Source organism: Periplaneta americana, chromosome 9 (assembly GCF_040183065.1).
Source record: "Periplaneta americana isolate PAMFEO1 chromosome 9, P.americana_PAMFEO1_priV1, whole genome shotgun sequence".
NCBI lineage: Eukaryota > Metazoa > Arthropoda > Insecta > Blattodea > Blattidae > Periplaneta > Periplaneta americana.
The window spans coordinates 84,580,732-84,605,647 of record NC_091125.1 but is presented as its reverse complement, the minus strand read 5'-3'; the positions used below and the strand labels follow the sequence as shown (position 1 = coordinate 84,605,647).

General features: G+C 36.0%; 1 protein-coding gene and 6 non-coding genes across 7 annotated transcripts in view; all 7 read left to right on the top strand.

Moving 5' to 3' along the window:
- The first annotated feature begins 2,384 nt into the window (after positions 1-2,384).
- LOC138706159 (putative ankyrin repeat protein RF_0381) overlaps positions 2,385-24,916 on the top strand; it is a 44,766-nt gene continuing 22,234 nt past the window's right edge. Inside the window, exons 1-2 of the mRNA XM_069835150.1 lie at positions 2,385-3,056; positions 7,803-7,904. Coding sequence (XP_069691251.1) covers positions 7,806-7,904 — 99 coding nt within the window. The 5' untranslated portion in view covers positions 2,385-3,056; positions 7,803-7,805. The remainder of the gene's footprint in view (positions 3,057-7,802; positions 7,905-24,916) is intronic.
- On the top strand, positions 18,361-18,442 carry TRNAL-AAG (transfer RNA leucine (anticodon AAG)). The gene has a single exon. It is a non-coding gene; the product is annotated as a tRNA-Leu (tRNA).
- TRNAY-GUA (transfer RNA tyrosine (anticodon GUA)) lies at positions 19,981-20,073 on the top strand. The gene is made up of 2 exons: positions 19,981-20,016; positions 20,038-20,073. It is a non-coding gene; the product is annotated as a tRNA-Tyr (tRNA).
- TRNAY-GUA (transfer RNA tyrosine (anticodon GUA)) lies at positions 20,150-20,245 on the top strand. Its single transcript has 2 exons — positions 20,150-20,186; positions 20,210-20,245. It is a non-coding gene; the product is annotated as a tRNA-Tyr (tRNA).
- Positions 20,492-20,587, top strand: TRNAY-GUA (transfer RNA tyrosine (anticodon GUA)). The gene is made up of 2 exons: positions 20,492-20,528; positions 20,552-20,587. It is a non-coding gene; the product is annotated as a tRNA-Tyr (tRNA).
- On the top strand, positions 20,664-20,759 carry TRNAY-GUA (transfer RNA tyrosine (anticodon GUA)). The gene is made up of 2 exons: positions 20,664-20,700; positions 20,724-20,759. It is a non-coding gene; the product is annotated as a tRNA-Tyr (tRNA).
- On the top strand, positions 21,006-21,101 carry TRNAY-GUA (transfer RNA tyrosine (anticodon GUA)). The gene is made up of 2 exons: positions 21,006-21,042; positions 21,066-21,101. It is a non-coding gene; the product is annotated as a tRNA-Tyr (tRNA).

Genomic DNA, 24,916 nt, shown 5'->3' with positions numbered 1-24,916 from the left:
CAGATTTGAGACTAAAAGGGTAAAATATTAAACAAGAGTGGACAAGATTGTTCAGAGTAAAAGAGACATGATTTTCTCATCATAGTAAGATTGAGTAGTTGTAGAACATGTTATACCTACTCGTATTTTGTTCACTTGTAATATAAAGTTGGTGAAATTAAATCTGTCTCTCTTCTACGAACTAAATCACATTTTTCCACGACCAGGAGTAAACGTTGGTTTCTAGGTTATCAAAATCGGGAGAGAAATGTAACATTTCCTTTGTAGGGAGTATTTCCCTAAGGCAGAAATTTATAACGCAACAATAAAATATATCAATCTTTGTTGTTATAATATTTCCTTTGTATTTGTGCATTTATGTGCTCAATAAAATAGCTCCAGCGAAATTCAATAAGAATTCTAAAAGGAAAGGTGTCATCCTGACTTCAGAATTTGTTCACACACTGAGCTCTGGAGATAATCAACTTCATTACTGTAACACATTCCTTTTATACAAAGGAATTGGTCATGATGTTTACTTGTACAATACCTCTGCATATCCAGCTAATCATATAGCCATCAAGAAGACCAAGATGGAAGACAAGAAGAAATTACTGACATACAGGGTGAGTCAGGAGGGAAGTCACATGATGTGAGGGGTGATAATATTGGTGATTCTGGACAAAAAAGTTTGTATGAACATATGCCCTGTTCTTAACAGTATCTGACATACAGCTGTTTGAAAATCACGGGCGTCAGTCTCATGTCCTTCATCAGCACTCACATGCGAATGCAACCAAATCGACATTAGGTTATAGTAGGATCAATAAAATGTATCCTGGGGTTTTGGATTGGTCGCGGTGGAGTCTTTTCCTGGCCACCGAGGTCATCCGACCTTACTCCATTGGATTACTGTGTGTGAGGTTGGCTTAAGAACGAAGTCTACAACCGCAAAGTGGCAACAAGGGACGAACTTCTCGCTCGCATTTTACATGATCGTGCTTAAGTAAAGCAATATCCGAATCAGCTCGGATTACCAACATAACAGCCGTCTATAAGAACTCCAAAGTGCATTGAATTTGACGGTGAACTTTTTGAACATGTTCTGTAAAGAAAGGTACACAATAAAATTAAACAGAACATAAGGTAACAATGTTTTAACTTACTATCACCTGCACTTTTCTCGTTTTTGATTGTTTCCATTAGTTTTCTCCGAAACCGTTAAGAATAGACGTTCATTTAAACTTGTTTTGATAAGAATCACAAATATTTTCATCCCTCAAACCATGTTCCTTTCCTCCTGACTCACCCTGTATGTACCATACGAATTCAGAAAGTCTTATGATGACATAATTCTACTGCCTGTATGTGATTAAATCAGTATCAAATAAGTACATGAAATAACTTTTATTTATGCAAAATTAGCATTAACTGTAGAAGTCCTGATCTTTTCTTTTTACAGTTTAAATGGTGTGTATTAACATGTATTTTGAAAAGTGATAACCTATGCTCCATTTTTTGGTATGAAACCTTGAATTAAAAATAAAATCATTATATCTCCAATCTTTTATTTTATTGCAGAAAGGAACCCTCTGTCGGTGATTATTAAATACATTTTTCTGGATATAAACTGGCTCAATTTTCGTTCTGAATACTGTAAAATATGCATTACACACTTGTAAACAATGCTTCCAAAGCGTAATTTGTATATCGGTAACTAAAAATTAAACATTTTATTATGTTTTTTTTTTTTCTCGAAAGTGTAGAAAAGTAACTCAGTTCCTTTCTGAAATAAGGTGTTTATACATGTGTATATATGTTGTTGTTGTTTTCTAATGCCAGGCGTTTGACAATAAAGTCATTTGACCTCTTGCACCCCAATATTTTTCAAAGATTTTATCATAGTTAGCCACTGAAGCACAGATTTTGAGGTGTTCCGAATCCATTTCTTGGTTTGAGTTGCACAATGGGCAGTTAGGGGCCTGAGTGATGATTCACGAAGAGTTACCGCCACTTACGGAAGCATATTTCCGAAGACATTTTGAGCGAAAAATTTCATATAAACATGGATCTTATTCTCAATATTTTCAGAGTTACACTACTTTGAAGTTGTTTCCAAAATACATTTTTTTTTCTTTAGTTTTAAGAATACAAGAATGTTACAGATAGAGAATTAACTATTCAGAGGTATAATTTCTTTAATTAGCTAGTATTCTGAAAATTTGAAAGCTATATTGGAAATCCGATAAGCTACTTTTTGCCTCAGCTCTGACAGGGTCACTCTTCTCTTCAGAAGAGCACCTGATAAACCCCAGGCCCGCAGCCTCACACAGTACTCATATCAGCATCGGAAACTCTCACTAACCCCCAAGATTTCACCTCAGCCTATTTTTATTGCAGATGGAGATGAAGAGAAATAAAAATACAGAGTTCTGGCAAAATGAAAGTGAGAAATTGGAGTAACCCGGTTAAACCCTCTACAACATTTTTTTCCACCATGAATTCCATCACAAGCAGATTGGAGATCAAACCCCGGCCGTCTGGATGGAAGGCCAGCGTGCTAGCATTAAGTTACAGACGCGGCTTGTGCATTATCTATGATTTTTTCTGTTTGTCTAAAAAGAAAGGACTCGGTTTGGGATTAATTCTAGGCCATTGAAGGATGTCTCTATAAAAACTAAAACAAAACAAAACAAAAATTATTTTACAATACGTAATAACGGAAATGAAATAAATTATGCAGTTCTGGACTGTAATGTCAATTTGTTTAGAAATTATTTGGAATTAAAAGCACTTAACATCCGACAATTTTCCTCATCCACATGGCCTACTGCGAACAAGTTCAATACCTGCCGTAAAAATCCTCTAACATAAATTACTTGCTGAGTTCAGATCATCCACAATGTTACTATCTTAAATGTCGTGCAGTTTATCACATTGCTCGTTGACCCAAATGAACAACATCATGGTACTTCGCATTGGAAACATCAATACAGTTGGTCTATTGACAACATCGAAGTCGACGGTGCACGCATCACAACTCAAGAACAAGCATTTTTATGTACAAGTAATTTCAGGTGAGTTGTCTGCCATCCATAGCCTATATTTTTTATATATATTTTACTTTGATTCTTGCCAAGTGCAATGTCTATAATCACTGAGATGAATTTCAAACTACAAATAAAAACATGTTAGTGAAGGTCATTTCATCGCCATATTGCTCACTTTCATTTATATGTAAGATTATTATTCTGGAATTTTAAAATTATTACAGTTGTTAGTGTTATTGTGCTTCTTGTTTATTATTATTATTATTATTATTATTATTATTATTATTATTATTATTATTATTATCATCATCATCATCATCATCATCACCATCATCGCCGCACTGTCGTTACTACTTACATTTTCTTTAGAACTAATTTCATACTTATGTAAACAAATATATCTGGAAGACAGGTTTTGTTAAATTATTTGTAGTAGATGTTCGAATGCACTTTTCTGGGGAACCCACCAGCAATGTGTTTCTACAGTGAAAATGCTGTCAGGTATTAGATCGGAGGGTTAGTTCCAAAAACGTCCGCCGATACAAATACACAAAACTAGTGGCTTGTGCAGCAAATGCTGCGAACTAAGTTCATTAGACGTTTAAATAAATTTTTTTCAGATTTATTTTCAATGAATGCCAGACATTTTGAAAGTTATTTCTTTCCATAATAATGATGTAGCCTATACTCCCTCTGAATGTTTTGTTTTTTATGCCAAATACTTTTTCTTGAACCTATTCACCTTCAGTTTTTGAGTTTCAACTCAAGAACGCAAGTAACAATGTCAGGACGATCAGTGGAAGTGGAAGTAAAGCAATAGCTATTTCAGGTCATTGTGGTTTGTAGGTGAAAGTTAAAAAAGTCAAGTTTTCTATGCTTTCGAACAATAGATATAGCATCTTGGTATAGCTGCTAGATGTAGAGCTTGAAATGTAGAGGGTAAAATCATTTTAACCTGCTAAGAGATCTTGCTGAAATGGTCGGGAGACTACAAAATTTTGTAGGCCTCTTATTTTATCAGTAAGTAATGCCTTTTGATCTTTCCTTAGGAACTGTAATTTTTGCGCTCTCTCGAGCCAATACTGAAGAGAATGACGCATATGAATATCTACACTACACCACCATTAAGTATACGAAAAAGACCCAACCCCACTTGATTAGTAACTATAAAAATATTTTATTTTTAATAACAATATTATTATCTCACGTACGTTTTGTAGTTTATATATATATATATATATATATATATATAAAATATAAAATATATAATAGCCGCCACTCAGTAAATTATAGAAATGAAGACCTATTTACGAGTAATATATTCTCTACAGCTATTTACTGTATATAACCCCAAAACATTTCACTTTCATATCATCAACATAGCATTAATATGTATAATTAATGAAAAATAGTCACATGATGGCATTGACTATATTAATATTTCGTTTCTGATAGTAATAATGTCATCAAACCATCTCAAGTTTTGTAGATTTTAATATCCAATACACAGCTATACTCAGAAAATTACACACCGCAGAATCAGACTTGTAAATTACTTTTTTGTAAGTCTTGAAGTTTTTAATAACCAATTAAATTTGAACTCTAAATATGTCAACAATCCTGCAGGTCATGGCATTCGTATAACAGCCCATTGTTTATGCACGGCTGTGATTTATTGTAGTGTGTGTTTTACTTTATTCTGCAGTGCAATTAGTTCTCAAAGCTGACGAAAGATGGATTTTGAAAAATAGGAAAATTATGTAGGAAAACTAACGCTTCACTGAAAGTTACTATTTTTCTGAAAATCCTTGGATGCCAAGCTTCAAAATGACGGGTCATTCATTAAAATCCGTTCAGCCGTTTTCCCGTAATTTTCATTACCAGTTCAAATTATACTGTATATGTTGATGAGTTTAATTAATTATTTATATTCGTATACAAGTTTATAATATTTATAAATATATTACGTGCTTCATCAATCATTTTCTCATTATTTACCTAAGTCGTTTATCTATTTGTTGATCTTATCCATACGTAGGAAATTCGTACCAAAGCAATATATTTCAGCTGAGTACAGCTTGGAGTATAGATGTCACCCGCGCCTCGCGCTGCTCCCACTCGCTACAGACGATACGCAATGCACATAAACGCATAGTATCATTCTGTGGAGTTGTGTGCAATCGTGAATAGTTTCAAGAATATTGTTAATTTATATTAATATTTAGATTCTGAACAAAGTGAGCTATTCTGTTATTATTGTATTATTTACGTAATATTAATATTACGCATGATTCCAAAAATATAAACTCATCTGTTATTAAGTAATTATGCAAACAGAAGTTATAACACGTTTATTGTTTTCCTGGATTCTTTGTTAAATGTTGGTTGAGAGACAAAGTTTATTTACCAGCCGTCAATACTTGTTTGTTCTGCTCGTCTGTTGACGTTTCGTGCTACTATGCCTTCGGTTGCGTTACAGTCCAAGTTCATTCAACATCAGAATTATTTATTACTATACGAACTTCCTAGCTGTCATTACAATAGAAATGACAAATTTTCTTGAAAATGATTATGGATTTAATATTATGTGCCACATACGAGATACACTATTATATTCACGAAGTTGCTGTTCACTTGATGATAGTAAGAAATACTGTATCATATTTCAGATTTGCTCCAGTAACGTCTTGTGACTAGAACAAATATTTTCAGAGTACAAATATTGTTTTCTTTTTCTGAACATGAAAGGAGTATTTCTTTTGATAAAACGCAAATGTTCATTGTTATTTAATAGAGCGGTGCAGACGGAGCACATGACAGACAGAATGGCATCATAGCAAGGGTTCCATTCCGGCGCTACTCGGCGTGTTCCCTGTGTACAAGCGACGGTCATGTACACGATGTGTTGACGTACAGACGACACAATAGAAATGACACAGTTCCCTAACGTTTCTGCAATTAATTTCCTACAGATACTTTAGTAAGATTTCAAAATTACAAAACTATTTAACCATTTCATCCTAAACAAATAATATACTGTATACATGTATGATTTCATACAGAACGCAAACAAAATCACTGTTTATTTGTAACGGGTTCATGATATTCTATTCGCAAAAGCACTTGAAAAATTGTTTTTTGTTTTTCCTTTTCTTTACAATGAGTGTGATTTATTAATGCACATGTGATACGTTATCAGAATTCTTCCAAATATTGTTACAATGCACAACAAATGACATTTGTAAATTTTAACAGAAACGATTTTCGTCTATCTGATAGCATGGCCTTATATGTGGAGAAGCTTCTTTCTACGTCTGTTGAGACAAATGGGGCATACGTAAAATCCTGTAAAACATTTTTTTCAACTTCTGTTAGTCTTCAAAGGAATCCTTATCTCCACAAATACTGTCACTAATCTTTCAGAGTTTATAATATCCACCATTTTTTTCAACTTATTTGTTATTTTCGCAGATATTATTTTACCAATTTTATCGTCTACTTGAGTCACTTTCTTCCAGATATTTCGCAGGAGGGAAATCTGATCAACCAGTTTTGTACCAGACTTTTCTAAAGCTGTTATACAATCAGGAATAAACCCATAATTCGATTCAATGTATTCCAATTTGTTTTATGCTTGAATCAATTAACAAAAATATCACCATATTCGGAATTAAGTCTCTTAAACTTTGCCGAACGAATTTGCTCCGCCTTAGGCATCGTAACACTAGAACCGAACTGTTCTTATGTTCCTTCAGTACTGACGTTTGCTTTACTACGCTGTACCTACTGCTTGGAGCTATCCTGTGTACCGCAGAGTCAGACCTCTGCAGGTACACAAGGTGAATTTACAACCCTTGCCCTGTTGCCGGTGTGTCGAACAACTGCTCCCTTTGCACTGCTCTAGACTTATTAACAATGAGGGTATAATCATAATTGTATCTTTGTATGTTATTTTTATATGCATGGGTAAATTATTTTAGATTGGAAGTTACGAAATTTATAATTACAAATTATTGTTTCTTTTATTATTCATTTATTGTTTTCTTGTTCTAAGGCCGTGGACGATTGGAGCACAAGTTTGGTTACCACCTGGCTGTACATGTGTCTCGTTCTGGTTCACTGACATTGCGCTACAACTTTTCATTGCGTAGAGATATGGTCTAAGCTCACACAACTTAACACTTTCGGTACCAATTTCCTAGTTCTGATCATATCTTTCGTTTTATGCACAGAAATTTATCACTTAGACCTAACTAAAATTCTTACTGCATTTGTCTACACATTGTGACCTTCCCTATTGTGTGATGAAGGCATAACAGGACACTGCTTCTAACTGAAAGTCTTTAATTCGAAACCCACATATTACATTGATATATCTTATTTTCTTAGGTGTTACTTTTGTCCTGAAAAATGAACCATCCTATAGTCTTAGAAAAAAGTTTTGTCGCACAGATTCTTTATAAGTCCCAGAAAGGAGGCAGTGTGCATGATCAGAGGACGAGCGACCTGGTCACAAGAGAAGAACTAGTTGAGGTAATAAAATTAGTTTTGTTTCGTTGTATGATCATGTGCACTGCCTCCTTTCTGGGACTTATAAAGTATCTGTGCGACAAAACTTTTTTCTAAGACTGTACCTTCCTAGAAATATTTTGGAAATTTAGGAAAATTAGAGTATGGCGAACATTTTAGAGAGTACAGAAAGACCTTTAAATTTTTATGAATAGTATTTATAAGCCTATTTTATACATTCACATACACGTGTATTATTTACAGGAAATGGATACAACAGCGCTAGCACATCTTAATGTCTCTCTAACTACTCCACTACTGGTGCTGCAGATGTTACAGCAGTTCGCAGTCAACAACACTGGAGAGGTGCGTAAACTAAGAATATCTCGAGGTTGCAAAATAACAAGTCGGTTGTATGAACATACGAATTATGTCTATAACTACATTATATGTACAAATAAACTGAATTCATGGCGCTATTACAGAGCCGTCATTTTACCTGGTCTCGCTTTCAGCGACACCATGACAGCAGACACACGTCTCTGGCCTGCCGACACTCCAGTCCGCGTTCGGTCGGCGGACGACGCAATGCGCACACATTCTTATGTATAAAAAAAACGGATGAGCGGACGAGGCTAACTTAGTACCATTACTTTACAAATTAAAATTGTGAACGGTCTAACATTACTTATCTTTTCACAGAATCTGTTGAAATTGTCCTCCTTGTGCTTCGAGACGGATATTGTAGCGTCGTAACAAATTTTCATTCACACGTTGCATTTCTGCTTGCGAAATGTTGACTATTTCTCCTTGTGTATTGTTCAGCTAATGTTCCCCGGATTTAATTGATAAACTCTTTCTTTTAAAGTGTCCCACAAGTAAACATTTCAGGACGTTAGATATGGGGACTTCGCGGGCCACAATTCTGCACTTATTACTATGTCACCAAAGACGTCAACAATTGCACGTAATGAAGTCCGAGCTGTATTAGCTATAGCCCCGTCTTGCTGAAACATATGCGTCTTCAGTCAAGTGAGGAAAAGACTGTTCCAAAATTACAGATACGTACCGGGCAGAATTGTTTCGTATAAAAAATTGGACCAATTATTCTAATCGCACTCACAGCACATCACTCCGACCTTAGAATCATGTAGCAGTTTTTGGTGAGTGTTGGATTATATGTTGACCAATATCTATTATTTTTACCATTCACTCGGTTATGCATGCTAAACCATGATCCATCACTGGAAAACATTAATTGCGAACTTAAATTTCCGACACCTACGAAATCAGGAAACCAGGTGCAAAACTGTATTCTCCTTTGCGAATCCCTGTCCTCTAAGACTTGCACTTGTCTTTTTGTATACACGAAATTTCAGTAGTTTTGTCGCTTTGTGTGCTGGTCCATAGCTGACTGCTGCTTGTTGATCTAACTTAGAGACTTTCGTGGCAAACGTTCTAATCGAGCACTTATATTATCAAGCTTTTCCTCTGTTAAAACATGACGTCTTTGATTGTTTTCCTTATCTAGTACCATTTCTGTACTTTTGAATTTGTTGACTACTTTATGAACTGTAGATTTGTTAGGCGGATCAATCCCAGGAAAGCGATTCCGCAATACCCTACGACAGTGAATAGGCTATTCGTTTTTTATAAAGTTACAACAAATGAAAACTCTTTGTTCTGTACTTAATTTCTGCACCATGACTAAAGCACTTACCACCTAAGAAAACTGAACAACACTATAGCACGCTTCTTTATTGCGTTCCCTGGTTTGTAGCTCACCTTGCATACCGTACTGTCTTCCTAAGCATAAACGCAGTAATTGCAGAAAAATGAATACTAAATTATGCATATCAAATTTCTCAGCTCGGTGAGCTATAACTGATTCTATTATTGAAAATGCAGTCTTTTCTTTACAAAAAGGGAAATCACAGCTGTGAAATGTAGCATGCACAAATATTTCCTTACTATCCTTAGCATAAATGCAGTATCCGCATGAAGCTAAGCAAATGCAGCAACTTCATTGTCGACATTGCACTTCTTGCTAAGCATGAAGTATATTCTGCATTTTCGCTAAGGATTATATTCTAAAGATTAACCCTTATAAAATGCTTATAATTTAGTTAGTTACTGCGTTTTGGTAAGAATCTTAGTGGTAAATATTTACTGTAATGCTTAACAAGAACGCAGTATCTGCTTTTCTTACCTTGAGAGACCATGAAGCGATAGAGGAAATGGAGGTTGAGTTCTACACTTTCATGACTAGAATTAGATGATGTGATCGGCACCATGCTATGACCACCTTTTACCCCTAAAAGGCCTGATACTCAATTTGACAGGAAATTTAATAGACCGCGAGGCCATCCTGTTAGTTTTTACGAGAAAACCGGAACTGAACACGCAACCTTCCGTTCCTTGACAGTAGATCAGTGGTCGTCAGCACTCGCTGAAATGGGTAGACTGCATGGAGGGTCAGGAACTCTACTCCGTCGTGCACAAGGGATAGAGAGACAGCATACCCGCCAGCAGCGACGGTTGCACTCTAGGACTGTGTCTTGTCCGCGAGTAAGAGACGCTTGCCCGATCGTGCAGTGTTTTGATGATCGCTGCAGTTGATCTACCAACTAAATTTCAAAAAGTTATAAAGTAAAATATTTTAATGTCTCTTTTCTGTACCATACCGGTAGGCCTATTGTAGAAGTAACATATAAAAATTTCTTTATAAACCACACACTAAATATGTAATTGGTCCACGCCTTGTTAGAAAAAAAATACAGTGGGTTGATGCATTAGTAAGTAGCATTTTTGTTTCGCGTGTTGATACTCCGGTTGCTATGGCTTTATTTATCGATTGTCATTTTTATTTGCAGTTCAATTGTTGTGCTTGAGTTTATATATTGAAGTTTTCACTTTTGTAGATAGTGAGTGGACGCTAGATGGGATGACGATGGACTAAATATTGAATCGTGGCTTTTTGTTTTGTTTAATTTTTAATTGTTGAAATTTTCTAAGCAGACACCAGTAGGTTTTTTTTGTTTATGCCACGAAAGATATTTTTCTTGAGAATAAAATATTTCTTTCTTTCCATTTGAAGCCATAATGTTATAGTTTTTTAAGTAGGTTATTTTACGACGCTTTATCAACATCTTTGGTTATTTAGCGTCTGAATGAGATGAAGGTGATAATGCCGGTGAAATGAGTCCGGGGTCCAGCACCGAAAGTTACCCAGCATTTGCTCATATTGGGTTGAGGGAAAACCTCAGAAAAAACCTCAACCAGATAACTAATGTCATAGTAAATAATGACAAAGTCATGGCGTAATACATTCACGAACCTAATGTTAATTACAAAAACAGTCATAAAAATACAAAAGCAATTATTTTCTCTCTCTTTCTTTCTCTCTTAAAAACAAAAAAGCATAAAAAGCACTAGATTGTGTTCGGGCGCACATCATGAATACCAGTCCAGAACGCTATCACTACGCTACAATAGTAACAAGCAGGACACTGTAATAATTATAACTGTAGATATCAGGCCAAGTGGTCCAATAACATGTAATATCGCCTGTCTCCGAATTGTAGCGACGATACCCGAAGGGAACTTAGATTTTAGAGAACGGTTACTTTATTTTTTTCTTTTTCACAGCTGTACAATTCCAGAAAAAAGAAATGGGTCACCTAATTTTAGTAAGTTACAGAAACAATGCATTGCGCATGTACAATAAACAAGAACGTCTCTACATATGCTACTTGTGGATAGTCTTTCGAAACTTTTCGCTTACATACAGGACTGCCATCAAGACTCGGCTCATTACTTTTTCTGTATGTGTACATACTTGCCAGAGTTTTTTTAGTGTGCAATCATACACAATTTGTGCAGTATAGTCAGAGGCAGCGATTTTGGCAGGTGACCTCGATGACATTTCCAGTAGACGAACCAATATTGTTTATGTGAGCTACATGAATGACTGGCGATACCATTCTGAGTCGTTGTTTATATTTTCATACCCGCAGCTTATATCATTATTATGAAACACACCACGGTACAGTCCGATTCAAAGAATACCTTAAATACATGTAAACGACTTTCGTTCGCAATAATTTTACAATACGCCTCCTACATTTTCTAAATTAAAAGGAAAAAAGCATTGCATATACAGTAAATAAAAAAATAATAAAGAAAAAATTAAATTGAAAATAGAATATTGTTGATCTACAATTAATTTAGGTGCTGTTACCGCTCGGTACCCCTTTTTCAAGGGCAGCTATCCTTTTTGGATTCTTCTCTCTAATCCTACCCTTACCAGATCAATACACAAGATTTGTCCAGTAATAATGTAGGGATCTTCTACTGGCCGTGCGCCAATTCATATTAGTAAAATTACGATTCTTCTTATTGATCAAAATATTAATTTGGTTAATTGGGTAAAATTACATGCCGCGGAAGTTATATTTACATAAAGATATAATAAATAGGATTGCAATGGATATTGTAAGAGCAATAATTTCTTAACACACACATTATGAATAAAACAGAGAAGAAATAATTTTAAAATATTCAAAATCGTACAAAATATCGGAGAAACCAATTTTCCCTGCACAAATTGCACCAATTGAAAAATATAATTACCATTCACATTAAATATTTTATGGATTCTAAAAAGTTGTTTGTTAATCTAGAGGTATTGGCTGAGGACTATACTAAATTCCAACATAAAATTCATTCAAATTTTGTACTCCATAACGTAGTACCACCTCGTTTATCTATATTTTTGCTGTACTGTAGTTTGAAGTGAAGTCACTGCACCTATCTACGAACGGTCTATGTTACTTCTACAATGTTCTTTGAATGGTTGTATCGTGGACCATAGTTGTGTTCCAGGACCATAGTTATGGAAAATGACGGTATTTTTTTATTACGAAACTCGTTCATGTTACAATAACGTGCACATTTTCTACACATAGTAAAATATATTAATTTTTTGCACTTTAATTTTTATTTTCCTCATGATTCACAAAATTGATAACTGTATAAACATTATTTAGTAGTTACTAATTTCAATACAATATTCTCAAAACACATAAAAACAAAATAATAATTGAGGCCTTGCAAACCCAAAGGAGCTAAGTGACACATTTTTCAAAACTGAGTTTTGTACACCTAAGTAACCTATGAACCAGCGCCAATGCACAGCTAAAAGAGATATGTTCTTAACCAATTTCTAGTAGTTCCAACAGTGACCAAAAAATGACACAGGATATATGTCAAGACTCCTTTGCAATTTTAAAGAAGCTATGTGCGGCTGATTCTATTCAGTGGAAGGCGGACTAGTAACTGTTTTGTTGTATTTTTGGCGTACGTTTTGCTAATAATGATCGAGGAACCTGCTGCATTTAATGACGAAACACAAATAAAAGTTTCCCGTAAGAAGTTAATGCACAAAGCTCGTGTGAGTGGGAACTCATATTTAACTGAAAGTGGTAAACATATTCTATAAAACCTACTTTCAAATAAACAGACAAGGTCAGGCAACATAATTTAATATTATATTTATTTCATATGTATTTATTTTATATTCCAAATATATTATTATATCTACTGGTTCATTGATCCACATTCAAGATACTTCAGATGATGTCATGTATCTCTGGTGGAGGAAATCAGATGGCATCGTGTTTACTGCGTGCAATCAACGGATTTCATCACGTCCAAGAAGAAGATGGTGATTTGGAGTGACAACTGTTGCGGTCAGTTTAAAAACTGCATGATGATATTTCTGTACCTTTATCTCATTACCATGGGAATGACTGATAACGTAGACATCGGATTTTTAGGCACTAAAAATTGCAGTTTTAGGCGCCTAAAATAAGCTCAAAATTTATAAAATTAGGCTCTATTTTAATGAAAATAGGCATTTTAGGCACATCAAGGTATCATACTTATTTCTTTCACTGAAATTTTTAGTTATACACTAAAATACGCACAAAAAAGTATGTTTAAACATTAAAAAAGAATATTATATTACATTTATAAACAGAGCTGCACAAATTTAATATATTGAAACTAATGAAATAATGATTATTGATATCAAGATTACTCATTTTAAGTTATTGAAATTCGGTTCCATGCTCAGACTTTATTATAATTATCTGCACAGTACACCACCAGAATTTTTTCTAAATTCTCCACAGTTAACCTTTGCCTTTTGTCACTGAGAATCATTTTGAAAGCAGAAAAACTTCTTTCAACCGAAACTGATGTGAGAGGCGCAAATTTTAAATTAGGTACAATAGAAACATCAATACTTACTGGAACATTTACACTTTCCCCCGATATCACTCTTGATACTTTTTCCAACAATGAAAATCTTACATTCTTATTTAATACGTTGTCCCAATTATTTTTAACTTTTTTCCCAGTTTCGCCCAAAGCAGAATGTATGTTCACTTCAGCTTCCTTTACTATTGCTATTTGGCTACAAAGAGATTGTTTTTCACGTTCTAATTGTTCAATGCTTGCAGGTATGAAAGAAAAGTTTGATGTTATGTAGGCAATATCGTTTTTCACTCGTGAGTCATTCAGACAATCTTTCACTGCTTTCACACACGCTGCACTATCAGTTTCAAGTAATTTATCAATAACTGTGACCACTTCTTTAAAATACTTAGAATAATACACTACTGACTGAATCCAGGTTCCCCATCGTGTAACAACCGGCTGAGGTGGGAGTGGGATATCTGGAAAGTTCTCTCTGAATATTGAAATCCTGGATGGGGCTTTACAAAAACATTTTTTTGTGTTAGAAATAAACGAATTGACAAGAGGAAATTCATTCCGGATTGTTTCAGAAACCCTGTGAAGGCCATGTGCTAGACAGGTTACATGCGTGAGGTTAGGATAAAATGTTTTAAGAAGTGGAGCTGCAGCAACCATGTATGAGGCAGCATCAGTACAAAACAACAGGACTTTAGAATCGTCTATATTACCTGAGTATAAAGACTGTAGGCCTTTATTTACAAAATAAGCAATGGCTTAGCTATTCACTTTCGAAAGTTCCTTAACACATACGAGGTGTGGAATCGACTAAGTTTTCCTACTACCATATTTGCTATATACCTATTCATAGGATCTGAGGTTTCATCCACAGAGACCCATATGTAAGAATCACCTAATCCTCCCGAATGGAAGCTAAAGTTTCACTGTATATTCTGTCTAAGTAATTTTTTCTTAGGATCGACTCAGATGGGATATTTTGTTTGCAGTATTTTTGTAAAAACTGTCTTAAAACCGGATTTTCAATTGCATTCCAGGGAATGTTAGCAGCAACAAACGCTCTGGTTAAATCAGCATAGAAATTGCTGCTGAGATTGGATGAAGTAGGCTGTGTTAGTAAAGTTTGTTGCAGTTGATTTTTCTGCTGAGCTTTAGCCTTATGAGCCGCTCCTTGCACATGCTGCTTTAGGTGGCACTTCTTTTCTTGCGAAATCTAAAAATGTAAAGTAAACTGAATTAAAATAAAATCCTAATTGTTGTATTGCCGTATTTCTATCACAAAGTTAGTGGGTTCGAACAATCAAAATTTTAATGACCTGCAAATACTTTAACTATCGGAATTTAAAAGGTTAAAGTGTAGTGGTCTTAAAAAGAATTAATGTATACTTCAGGATAGCTCAGTCAATGTATAAATATTATAGGCCTACTCATTAAAATTAATAGAATTTATATATTTCAACTATTGTTACATACCTGTTTGCTACAAATCTTGCAGAATATTATTTTTCCATCATAAGTGAATTCTGAATATTCTGTTAGCCATTGCCGGATCAATGTAGATTTTGCACTTATATTTTTCGGCATTATCGCGTTAAACTTCACAGGAAAACGTCCTACCGCTCAAAACTTCTCAACACAAATAAGGTGAGGGAAAGAGCAACTGTTAACGAGCATTCAAATGAACCGTTGTTATTGAGATTCAATTGGACAAAAATACAAAGTTCCACTTATTGTTGCATTTCCTGGTAGTGTTAACACTAGGAGGGCCATTCTTTTAAATATTTTGTAACGGTTTACCCTACTAATTCGCAGTTTTACGACTTTTCATAAATATTTCAAAAACACTCTTTCTCCAAAAATTGTGATTTTATGACACTCTGAAGGGCAGTACAGCTAATCGGTTTCAGACCGAAAACAGTCATTTTTATAGTATAGTATATCTCTGAATCGGTAGCAGCACATGTTGTGATTGTTGCCTGCTTCAAAACTAAGGTTGGTTCTTTGTCGGCATTTATGCCTCCAAACATGTTAAATTCGGTGAAATCTATTGCGAGTGCCGTGAGATTCAAAACATTTTGTTTCCTTTATCAATGGTTTCATGGCCGGTGTGAAGCAAACTTTTCACTTTTTAAATGCCTTAAATTTCGCAGTGAATGCATGTATAAATTATAAAAAGTAAGAGTAAAATGCGAAACTTTACAGTGAGTTAGGCATTTTTAGGCGAATATTAACAAATTAGGCTCTAATAACCGTTTTAGGGCATTTTAGGGCACTATAAAACTCTTTGAATACCTTTCAATTTCCATTAAACACAAATATTAATAATTATTTTTACTTTTCTCCTAAAGAAACAAAACAGGCATTTGCCCTAGAATCCGATGTCTGCTGATAAGATGGAACACAAATTTCTCATGGTAGGTCACAGTTTTGGTTCTGCAGATTGTGATTTCGCTGTAATAGAACAACGTTGGAAGGTTACAAGTAACAATCAAGTTCAGGAACACGTTGCTACAGCCACTGAAGAAGCGAGACCATCTAGACCATTCAAGACTTTCCGCATGGGAGGAAAATTCTTTGACATCGATGAAGCAGCATCTCTGACAATCAACATATCTAAATTGAAAATCTCTAACACTACTTGGATTATGGTAGAGAAATCAGCACCGGGTGTTGTGGGAATCAGAGAGAGTTTCAATGAAATTTCTGATTTCAAGTCGTACAAAGTTCTGAAGCCAGGAGTCACAATGGAAAACATCGCCAAGATACAAATTCAGGCTCTTCCGGCAACAGCTGCTCTGTCTGCTATGAAGAAAGAAAACTTACGGAAAATGCTTCTTTACATAGACCAAGAAAATCGAGAATTTTTTCCGCACCTTTTCGCCTAAGTTGAAGGTTCTACCAAGGTTTGTATGTCTACTGCCATCAATGTTCATGACCTAAGAACATTAATACAGGGTTGTTTCCGAACTCTGATAACGAATTTGAATGACCTCATGTGCTTCAGGAATCACACCGACAGCTGAATTGCGGCGAGAGGTGACAGACTAGTAGTGAGTGATTTCATAATCAGAGTGCACGGTGTATCACAGTAGCAATGCCCAAGAAAATCGAGACTTTTTGGGAGGGGTACATAATAACCCTTTCCGGTGCCAAGTATAGATACGTGAAAATCATAGGAGCCTGCAAAAAATGTGGTTTCGTTATTTCCAAGAAAGGCATCTTGTGTGTACCTAATAAGCCCGGAGGGATTAATTCCAAAGTGGAAAAGGCAACAAAATCCACCCCCGTCACAAGTCGCTGCACCCCACAAGATGATACAAATTATTCCATTACAGCTTTACCAAAATTATTAAGTACACAGAAGATGTCTTTCTTGGAAATGACGAAACCTCATTTACTGCAGGCTTCTTTTATTTTCAAGTACCGGTAACTGGAATGGGTTGTTATGTACCCCTCTCAAAAAGGCTCGATTTTCTTGGGCACTGCTACTGTGATACACCGTGCACTCTAATTATGAAATCACTCACTACTGGTCTGTCACCTCGTGCCACAGTTCAGCTGTCGTGTGACTCCTGACGCACATGATATCATTCAAATTCGTTATCAGAGATCGGAAACAATCCTGTAGCACTGATAACATTAATTTTTCTTTATTTTTCACTTTTTTCTAATACTAGCCAAACTTTAATCTGCATGGTTTCGAAAGATTGCACGGTACTTAGCCCTGTTCAATATTAATATCAGGTTGCACTTAGCTTCTTTCCAAATATCTCAATTTCAAATATTTTTTGTGAAGTGTATGAGTAATTATAATCCAAAAAAAAAAAAAAAACACATGTAGTCAATAAAGCATGGTTCAAAGTATGTTAATAATTTTTTGCTACATGTTATATTAAAACCCTGAAGCATGAATCAGTTTTTACTTATTTCCCAAAAAACAATTATGTCACTTAGCTCTTTTGGGTTTGCAAGGCCTCAATTGTGTGTAATGCTACATATTTGATTTCTCGTATTAGGTTTACATTACAGGATAATAATTATTATTACATTTGTGAAATGACTAACTTGCGAAATATTATAAATGATAACATCATTTAAAGTCTGATTAGTGTAATATATTACTATTCAGCGATGTATGCAATGGAGGGTGAAAGAGAACTGGCCACTATAAACCATTATCTCCTGGCTTAGTTACCTCATTAGTGATGCCTTATTGTTGTCACGAGTTTCAGACCTGTGTTCGGACAGTTGACTAAACAAAACAATATTCAGTAAATCAGGTATTTGTAATTACTAGAAATCACGTTATTTTATTTGTTCTTTTAAGTTTTCCTATAGTGCAAAACGTGTGAATAGAGGAGTAAGTTATTTGGGACAGGACCATAACCAAGCAGGTTCTGAGGGGTATAGGAGTCGGAGTAGTGAATGAGGGGTTCGCTATACCCGCCTATTTCTTCTGCCCTAGTATAGACTGTGTAATGCCACACAGTTGTTTCATTAATGGATTTCACGGTACAGCAGTGCTATTAAAAAGAACTGGCCGTGTGGTAGCGTGGCCGAGCGGTCTAAGGCGCTGGTTTAAGGCACCAGTCTCTTCGGAGGCGTGGGTTCGAATCCCACCGCTGCCATAGAATTTTGTTGTGACGTCAAACATTACACACACTGTAACGTGGTTGCAAGGCTCTGATAAATGAGATTAGTCTCTCCACAAACACGTGTTCGAATCACAAAGCTAGAATTACATTTTATTTAGTACAGATATGGTATACAACAGGCTTACACATCGAGCTGGTACAGCTGCAAGACATCAGTCTCTTAGCAGACACCAAATGTGTTTCATTATAGTAGGCCTACAATTTTACTGACTTGGCTTTTCGAGGGTCGGACCAAGGACCGGTCCTTTCACTTACGCCGGTCAATCTTTTCGCAGTTTTCAGCAGTTTCCTCTATCACAACTATTTGAAGGAAAATAACGAATTGTTCTTGCTCTCGCTACATACAGACGCAGACACTAATGTTTTTCATTTCATCGTATGACCTGGTACCGAGATGATAGTCATGTCTAGAAAGACAAAACTTCCTAATCCACTATTCCCGATCTTCTGAGTGTTCCAGAAGCTCAGATTTCACTTTGGCGGACCAAAAATGTTTTGTATAATTTAGGCTGGTAATCACGTTTCGACTCTTTTTTTTTTTTTCAAAAACTAATCGAATTTCAGTTGTTGCAGCAATAATATTTTCACACACACAAAGAAAATTATTCAACAATTAGGGAATAAAAATCCGAATTTTACTATCTTCTCCCATTAAGATGCGGAGTCAAGCACAGTGGACTGTAGTAGATATGAAATACAGAGTGTTTCAAAAATACGGGGCATAATTTCAGGTATGTATTTCCCACATGTATACAATCAAAATAGTTCATTACAACATGTATCCGGAAATGCTTTATTTCCGAGTTATGACCTTCACAACATTGAAATTCACCGGAACCATACCTCATGTTTTAGAAGACACTCCACTGATCAATCGTCAACACATTCACATCTTGCATGATGGCGCTCCTGCATACTTTAGTCGTACCGCTCGCCGGTACTTCGATCGAAGGTTTCCTGATCGATGGATAGGTAAAGGTGGCCCAATTGCTTGGCCTCCACGCTCACCTGATCTGAACCCTCTCGATTTCTACTTGTGGGGCCATTTAAAATCATTGGTTTATTCGTCTCCGGTGCCTGATTTGGAATCCCTTCGGAATCGAATTGTGGCATGTTCTGAGGACATACGCAATACTCCTGGAGTTTGGGATCGTGTTCGCAGGTCAATGAGACATCGATGTGAGGTCTGTATTCAAGCAGGAGGTGGACATTTTGAATATCTTCTGTAATGACGACCTGCGGAAAGAAAAACGTTCCGGTGAATTTCAATGTTGTGAAGGCCATAACTCGGAAATGAAGCATTTCCGGACACATGTTGTAATGAACTATTTTGATTGTCTACATGTGGGAAATACATACCTGAAATTGTGGCCCGTATTTTTGAAACACCCTGTATATCAGTAATCCATAGGTCGCTGGTTCAAATCCGGCCCGGAGAATGATTTTTATATTGTTTCTGTTCATCCTGTGATCGTTATATTGTAACAGATGGAGAGTCTATACTCTAAACTCCTCCGGTAGTTCAGTGGTAGAGCGGTGGACTGTAGTGAATGTGAAATATGTTAATGATCCATAGGACGCTGGTTCAAATCCGGTCCGGAGGATGATTTTTATATTGTTTCTGTTTATACTGTGTTCGTTGTATTATAACAGATGGAGAGAAAGCCATTATATACAAGTCCTCTGGTAGCTCAGTTGGTAGAGCGCTGGACTGTAGTGAGTGTCAAATATATGTCAGTAATCCACAGGTCGCTGGTTCAAATCCGGCCCGGAGGATGATTTTTATATTCTTTCTGTTTATACTGTGATTGTTATATTTTAACAGATGAAGAGAAAGACACGATACATAACTCCTATGATAGCTCAGCTGGTAGAGCGGTGGAGTGTAGTGGGTGTGAAATACGTCAATAATCCATAGGTCTCTGGTTCAAATCCGGCCCGGAGGATGATTTTTATATTGTTTCTATTTATACTGTGATCATTGAATTATAACAGATGGAGAGAAAGCCATCATACACAAGTCCTCTGGTAGCTCAGTTGGTACAGCGGTGGACTGTAGTGGATGTCAAATATATGTCAGTAATCCATAGGTCGCTGGTTCAAATCCGGCCCGGAGGATGGTTTTTATATTGTTTCTGTTTATACTGTGATCATTGTATTATAACGGATGAAGAGACAACGGTGATACATAACTCCTCTGGTAGTTCAGTTGGTAGAGCGGTGGACTGTAGTGGGTGTCAAATATCTGTCAGTAATCCATAGGTCGCTGGTTCAAATCCGGCCCGGAGGATGATTATTATAATGTTTCTGTTTATACTGTGATCATTATACTATAACAGATAAAGAGACAGCCGTGATACATAACTCATCTGGTAGCTCAGTTGGTAGAGCGATGGACTGTAGTGGGTGTGAAATACGTCAGTAATCCGTAGGTCGCCGCTTGAAATCTGGCCCGGAAGATGATTTTTATATTGTTTCTGTGTATACTGTGATCATTGAATTATAACAGATTGAGAGAAAGTCATCATACCCAAATCCTCTGGTAGCTCAGTTGGTAGAGCGGTGGACTGTAGTGGGTGTCAAATATATGTCAGTAATCCATAGGTCGCTGGTTCAAATCCGGCCCGGAGGATGGTTTTTATATTGTTTCTTTTTATACTGTGATCATTGCATTATAACAGATGAAGAGACAGCCATCATACATAATTCCTCTGGCAGCTCAGTTGGTAAAGCGGTGGACTGTAGTGGGTGTGAAGTACGTCAGCAATCCATAGGTCGTTGGTTCAAATCCGGCCCGGAGGATGATTATTATATTCTTTCTGTTTATACTGTGATAGTTGTATTATAACAGATGAAGAGAAAGATATGACACACAAGTCCTCTGGTAGCTCAGTTGGTAGAGCGGTGGACTGTAGTGGGTGTGAAATACGTCAGTAATCCATAGGTCTCTGGTTCAAATCCGGCCCGGAAGTTGATTTTTATATTGTTTCTATTTATACTGTGATCATTGAATTATAACAGATGGAGAGAAAGCCATCATACACAAGTCCTCTGGTAGCTCAGTTGGTAGAGCGGTGGACTGTAGTAGATGTGAAATATGTCAGTAATCCACAGTCCACAGGTATCTGGTTCAAATCCAGCCGGAAGGATGATTTACAGATGAAGAGAAAGTCCACCTGTCATTACTCTGGTAGCTCAGGTGGTAGAGCGGTGGACTGTAGTAGGTGTGAAGTACATCATCCATAGGCCGCTGGTTTAGATCCGGCCCGGAGGATGATTTTTATATTTTTTCTGTTTATACTATGATCATTGTATTATAACAGATTGAAAGTCATATCTAATTCCTCTGATAGCTCAGTTGGTAGAGCGGTGAACTGTCGTAGGTGTGAAATATGTCAGTAATCCATAGGTCGCTTGTTCAAATCCGGCCCGGAGGATGATTTTAATATTGTTCCAAGTTTATGCTGCGATTATTGTATTATAACAGATTGAGAGAAAATCACCATCTATAACTTCTCTGGTAGGTCAGTTAGTAGCGCAGTGGATTGTAGTAAGTGTGAAATATATCAGCAATCCATAGGTCGCTGGTTCAAATCCGGCCCAGAAGATGATTTTTATATTGTTTCTGTTTATGCTGTGATCATTGTATTATAACAGATTGAGAGAAAGTCACCATATGTACAGCCAGAGGCAGCGATTTTGGCAGGTGACCTCGATGATATTTCCAGTAGGCGAGCCAATATTGTTTATGTGAGCGCTGCATGAATGACTGGCAATAACGTTCTGAGTCGTTTATATTTTCATACACGCAGCTTATATCATGATTATGAAACACACCACGGTACAGCCCGATTCAAAGAATACCTTAAATACATGTAAATGACTGTCGTTCGCAATAATTTTACAATGAGCCTCCTACATTACCTAAATTAAAAGGAAAAAGCATTGCATATGGGCCTATATATAGGCCTAATCCTACCCTTACCATATCAATATACAAGATTTGTCCAGTAATAATGTAGGGATCTTCTACTGGTCGTGCACCAATTCAAGTTAGTAAAATTACGATTCTTCTTATTGATCAAAATATTAATTTAGTTAGTTGGGTAAAATTGCATGCCGCGGAAGTTAGGTTTATATAAAGGTATAATAAATAGGATTGCAATGGATATTGTAAGGGCAATAATTTCTTAACACACTGATTGTAAATAAAACAGAGAAGAAAGCATTTTAAAATATTCAAAATCGTACAAAATATCGGAGAAACCAATTTCCCTGCACAAATTGTACAAATTGAAAAATATAATTACCATTCACATTAAATCATTAAATATTTTATGGATTCTAAAAAAAAGTTGTTTGTTAATCTAGAGGTAGACCTACTGGCTGATGACTATAATTACTAAACTCCAACACAAAATTCATTCAGAATATGTAGAAATTACACTTTTGGATTTTACTAAACGTATATTATCGAAATGTGTTACATTACCCCCTTAAATACTGTACATGTGTTAACTGTGTTTATGTCGTTTTGTGTTATCCGATGTTTTATTTTTTTAATATAATTCATAGTACTGAAACTACCATATTGAATTCGCACAAATTGTATTATTCGTAATTTTCGTCTCGAAAACCCTTAAGATATCTAATTTAATTTTTCACCCATTTTGTCCCACTCCACCACTTCAGGGACAAAGCCGGACAAAATAATACCTTATTCGTATTCTGTGATCTCAAAGATCCAGAGATATCGATTTTCGTCGAGATCGGATTACATGAGATTTCTCACTACCTTCTGCCTCTTCACCAGTACTTTAGGAGATGGTATTTAAAGAATCTAAGAATGCTTAATCAAAATTGTAAAGGGTAAACTTCATTTTAAATGTTACGTCTCTAGTTAAATATACTTTAGTGAATTTTTAAAACCGTCAACCCCTTTCTCTCTCCTCTCTGCTCCGTTAGGAAGTGAAAAAAAAAACTCGAAAGTTATTTGAAGAGAGTACATGCAATTGATTTTTTTTTTTTACATTCCTTATAAGCCCACATTTTAGAAACAATTCTGAGAGATGAGATGAATAGTCTAACCCAATTTTATGAGTGAGTCTTAGTTTTAAATTTAAAGGCTGCTTAAAAAAATAAATCGATAAATCATTTTGATCATTACTGCCTCCCATTTTCCAACTCTTAATGTTCGTATTTCGTAAAACTCAGTCTTATCTATTAACTAAGGATGAACAGAAACCTACGTATAGGGTTTAAGGAGATTTAAGTTGACGAATCAGTCAGTCTGTTGATTATAGAATAGTTTTTTTATTATATAAATTGTATTCATATCTTATAGTAACGAGAAAAGACTATGCAGCGGCAATTGGAATTATCTCGAAAAATGTGTGCCGGAAACTGGTCACTTTTCATATACGTACATGCACACATTATAGACTACTGTAGCTCTATAGTTTAGCTTATGTGCATAGTTTTTAGAAGTGACTGTCCATCTAAGTCCACTCGGATCTCGAGCCTGTATGTTTACTCTTATATCCTACCCATTCCAGCTTCAGTTTGCTTGCTGCAGAGATATCAGCCGACCTTGCATCGGTGAGTAACTCCCTCTGGAGTTCAGATTAAAAAAATCCGTCTCCCAAAATCGCTGGCTCCTACTTTAATAAACCAATATGTGCAGTAATAAAAGTTAAACGACAACAACAGATACCAAGTGAAAGCAACAGCCTTGTATTCATGAAAATTTGTATTGTGTAAGTTACACGCAGTTATAATAAACAGAAAAGTACAAGTAATGTAAACAATTGTAGCACAATTAAGCAAAATTGATATAAGAAATTAACTCGTAACAGCCAACAGTAAGTATCTTAGAATGTCTTTTTCTTTGTTTTTGTGGCGTTGTCCTATGGGCTGTTTTTCGCCACGGCTGAATATGCCAGTAAAGTACTCTTGTTGTGACAGCTTCAGACAATCGCGGGTACGTCATTCACACTTCCGGAGCCAGAAGAGCACTGCTTCCCGAGGATTCCATTCAGCCAGAGATGGCATGTTATAGTGAACAACGAAATAAAGGTTCTCGGTTTCAGTACTCATTCTGGCACGTTTCGTGCTCTACAAGGAGGTATCCGAGTTCACGAGCTGCTCCACATCAGCACTGTGAGGCTTAGCCACAAGGATACGAGCAAAAATAGTTACTAGATTTTTGTAATTCGCTGAAGAGGCATAATATTTCATTTTTCTGCAAGTATTTTTCCGTGAAGAATGTGTATATTTGGCAAACCCTTAAGATCTCGATACTCAAGGTTTATTTCTGATAGATCGAGATCATTGCCAATGGTATTAAATACAGTCTCTATATTTGCATTCTGGGACAGATTGCAAAATGGTTTCACAATGTCAATCATCCTTTCATCCAGATTGAAGAGGTCGCTTCAGAAATTTATG